The 4,295-nt window shown below is 38.2% G+C and overlaps 1 protein-coding gene across 1 annotated transcript; it reads left to right on the top strand.

Moving 5' to 3' along the window:
- Nucleotides 1–2,227: 2,227 nt before the first annotated feature.
- On the top strand, nt 2,228–2,932 carry LOC134910779 (olfactory receptor 13H1-like). Its single transcript, XM_063919163.1, has one exon. The coding sequence runs from the start codon at nt 2,228–2,230 to the stop codon at nt 2,930–2,932; it is 705 nt and encodes a 234-aa protein (XP_063775233.1).
- The last annotated feature ends 1,363 nt before the right edge of the window (nt 2,933–4,295 follow it).

Raw genomic sequence — 4,295 nt, 5'->3', positions numbered from 1 at the left:
GAATTTCGGCTCATTCAGTGTGTTTAACGTGAATTTTGGCTCATTCTGCGTCTTATAACGTTAATTTTGGCTCATTCTGCGTGCTATGATGTGCATTTCGGCTCATTCTGCGTGCTATGATGTGCATTTCGGCTCATTCAGTGTGCTATGATGTGCATTTCGGCTCATTCTGCGTGCTATGATGTGCATTTCGGCTCATTCTGCGTGCTATGATGTGCATTTCGGCTCATTCAGTGTGCTATGATGTGCATTTCGGCTCATTCTGCGTGCTATGATGTGCATTTCGGCTCATTCTGCGTGCTATGATGTGCATTTCGGCTCATTCAGTGTGCTATGATGTGCATTTCGGCCCATTCAGTGTGCTATGATGTGAATTTCGGCTCATTCTGCGTGCTATAACGTGAATTTTGGCTCATTCTGCGTGCTATAATGTGAATTTTGGCTCATTCTGCGTGCTATAACGTGAATTTTGGCTCATTTTGCGTGCTATAATGTAAATTTCGGCTCATACAGTGTGCTATAATGTGAATTTTGGATCATACTGTGTGCTACAATGTGAATTTCGGCTCATTCAGTGTGCTATAATGTGAATTTTGGATCATACTGTGTGCTACAATGTGAATTTCAGCTCATACAGTGTGCTATAATGTGAATTTCGGCTTATTCTGTGTGGCTGTAGAAACAGAATTTGTCGGCAGATAAGAACCACTTGGCCCATCTAGTCTGCCCCTTTTTTTTTTTTTACATTATTTTTTATCTCTAACCTTATCTGATCCTTATTTCTTTGTAAGGAGATCCTTATGTCTATCCCATGCATGTTTAAATTGCCCTACTGTCTTAGCCTCTACCACCCCTGATGGAAGGAATGGCGATTCGCCAGTCTGTATCACCAGTGCGCAGGGTTCTCTCCACTAACTGGCAACATTTTATTAGTAATGGCAACAATAGGAAATTAAGAAGCGAACGGGAAGGGCATTACTAAGTGGGAGGGGTTATGATTAGGGGGAGGAGTCATAATTCTTAAACAGCCGCCCCCTAAAAGTTAAGTCTAGATCCGCCACTGCATGTACGGGCACAAATAGTCACAGCCCAGTGCAGCAAGTCGCATCCATGCGTATTCACATGCGGCCGCATTACGGGATGAACCAACATGGCTATATTTTTAATAACTTTGTGTATTAAACAAAGTTTGTGTACATTGAGCCATCAGAAAACAAAGGTTTCACTATCTCACTCTCACTCAAAAAAGTCCGTATTTCGGAATATACCGTATTTTGGAATCTTTGGATATGGGAAACTCACCCTGTAAAAATAATAATAATAATAATAATTATTATTATTATTAGTATTAATAATAATATTAATAATAATAATAATAATAATTGTCTTATTTAGCTGATTAATTAGTTTTAATTTTAGAAATGAGGAAAACACTTATTTAATTGTAAACTTGAGTTTGATGATACTGGCAAGAAACAATACATAAAAATATATAATTGTAGGTACCACGATAGATGGAATAAATTAAAATAAATAAATAAGTTAATTAATTAATTAAAAATAATAATAATAATAATAATAATAATAATAATAAGAAGAAGAAGAAGAAGAAGAAGAATTCATTTATTCCATCTATTGTGGTACCTACAAATATATATTTATTGTTGCATCAATCTTAGGGTGCTTACCTCATTTCTATAAAAAAAATGAATAATTTATCAGCTAAATTAGACTATAATAATAATAATAATAATAATAATGTTATTTAGCTGATAAATACAGCTTTGCGCAGCTGAAGTCAAACACTTCCAACAGCAACAAAACTCTTGTGTTGTTATTACAGATGTGTGTTGAGAACAGTAGATCACAATAAACAACAGGAACCAAAATAGGAAAATCTCAACCACAAATATAATGAACAAGGAAGATATCTAGTCTGTACAAAGACAAGCTACAGATGCATGTGCTTCTAATAGGAACCTGTAACATGGAATTTGGGAACAAAACCATTGTGAAAGAATTCATCCTGACGGGATTTTCTCAGAACCTGCAGATTTGTATATTGATGTTTATCTTCTTCTTTATAATTTATACATTGATCATTTTTGGGAACAGTTTAATGATATGTACTATTATCACCAGTCCCTCATTACACACTCCTATGTACTATTTCCTTTGCAATTTATCCATCATCGATTTGTGCTATTCTTCGATCACTCTGCCAAAAATGTTGAATGATGTATTTTCTAAGAGAAGGAGAATCTCCATCATTGGGTGCCTGGTGCAGATGAACACTGGCCTGTTCCTAGGAAGTACTGAGGATATATTACTGGTGGTGATGGCGTATGACCGTTATATTGCCATACGCTTTCCTTTACATTACATCATAATTATGAATTGGAGGACATGTAATATCATTACAGTCATTATGTGGTCAGGCAGTTTCCTTATAACAACTATGCCCACTACCTCAAAGCCTCTTGTGTTCTGCAGAGGGAACATATTGGACCATTTCTCCTGTGAGGTATTGGCCCTTCTAGAGCTGGCTTGTGGTGATCTCAGTTTCTATAAAATATCTGTATTTGTTGGAAGTTTATTTACTCTATTACTACCATTTGTTTTCATTGTTGTGTCCTACATCTGTATAATTAAATCTATACTAAAGATCCGCTCAGCAGGTGCAAGAGCTAAAGCATTTTCAACGTGTGCTTCCCACCTGACCGTGGTGTTTATGCTCTATGGGACCAGTATGATCACTTATGTAGGACAAACAAAGAGTTCTTCATCCAACCTGAAGTATTTAGCCTTGGTTTATGCTGTTGTGACACCGGTGTTAAACCCTTTGATCTACAGCCTCAGAAATCATGATGTGAAAGAAGCATTTAAGACAATATTGTCCAAGAGTTCTGCACCATGGAGGGTATATCACTAACAACACCAAAATATGTGACCTTTCCATTTACCATTGTGTAAAAGATTTATTAAATAATTAAAACATAATAAATACAATAATGGCAATTAAAAAAAAACATACAAAATAATTAAATTACACATCAGAAATACTGTATATAAAGACTCGGTAAGTGTACCAACCTGTACATTTTAGGAGCAACCTCTATATTTTAGGACTTTCACAGTTAATTCTGGAACTTATGTCCGCAGATAACATTCCACATTATAAGATCAGTAGTGCTTCTTCTCCATTATATTTTTGCCTTTAGCGGTTTGGTGCTACTATATGTTCCCTTATCGCTGGAAGTTGAAGCAATGAGAACCAGCTGGTTGATTCCTACAGCACTGTTGATAGAAAGCAGGTAAGTGCCACATCAGGTATATTAATGGTCTGCTGATCTGTGCACTAAATTCTCCCAGGTACCTATAGAAGTTCCTTGTAGTGTGCACTGACTGCACTTCTGTTAACTTGCAGACAGCTGGTGCCTTAAGCTTTGTGAAGTGGTACTCAGCCTGACGTGCCCAGAGTTGAATGTATTCAGGCAGATGTTGGTCCACAGTGCCACTGCTGAAGAGCAAACAGCCAGGTCACCAGCCCCTAAGTGTAATGTGAATATCTTACACTCATAGATTTTGAATGCTATGATGCCACCCACACATTATTAAAATGCAACACACTATCAGGGCACCCCAACATGCCTAAAACAATGAAAACATATTAAAAACATATAAAAATGCAAAAAATACTTGATTCAAGGAGTAAAGCATTTGTTCTAAGTTTCCCCCATTCAAGTTACAGTACTGGCAGTGGTTACCGCTGGTGATAGCAGTGTTACTGCCATCAGTAACCCTTTAATAAAGGACTTACCTGCCATTCTTAGGTTCCGCTGTGCAGCGTTGAACACGTTGTGCTTACAACCGTCCATGCCACTTCTGATAGGCATCCACTAGCATTGGCACTACCGCCAACATCTAGAAGAAGAGGATGGAAACGCGTGGAAGCTGTTGCAGCAGACCTAGTAGAGGAGGTGGCAGAATCCATGGGCGGTGACACATAGGGCAGGTGTGAGTACGCTCCACTGCCTGCCTCTAAGGCAGCAGCAAGTGCACTTGTTGCAGAGGGCTCTCCTCACTCAGGGGGCCCAGAAAAGGAGTAACAATGCCTACTTCATCTAGCTGTTGTTGTAGGGTGACATTTTTAGTGCCAAATATCAAAGTATTAAACGTTAGTACAATATACAGTATGTACATGTTAATATATCTGAGTGGCAGACAGTGGCGGATTTAGGGGGGGGGGGCACCAAGGCACGTGCCCCCCCTGTCATTTTTAGTTGATTTTTGGA

This window comes from Pseudophryne corroboree, chromosome 4, assembly GCF_028390025.1.
Source record: "Pseudophryne corroboree isolate aPseCor3 chromosome 4, aPseCor3.hap2, whole genome shotgun sequence".
Lineage (NCBI taxonomy): Eukaryota > Metazoa > Chordata > Amphibia > Anura > Myobatrachidae > Pseudophryne > Pseudophryne corroboree.
This window is presented reverse-complemented; position numbering and strand designations above follow the sequence as displayed.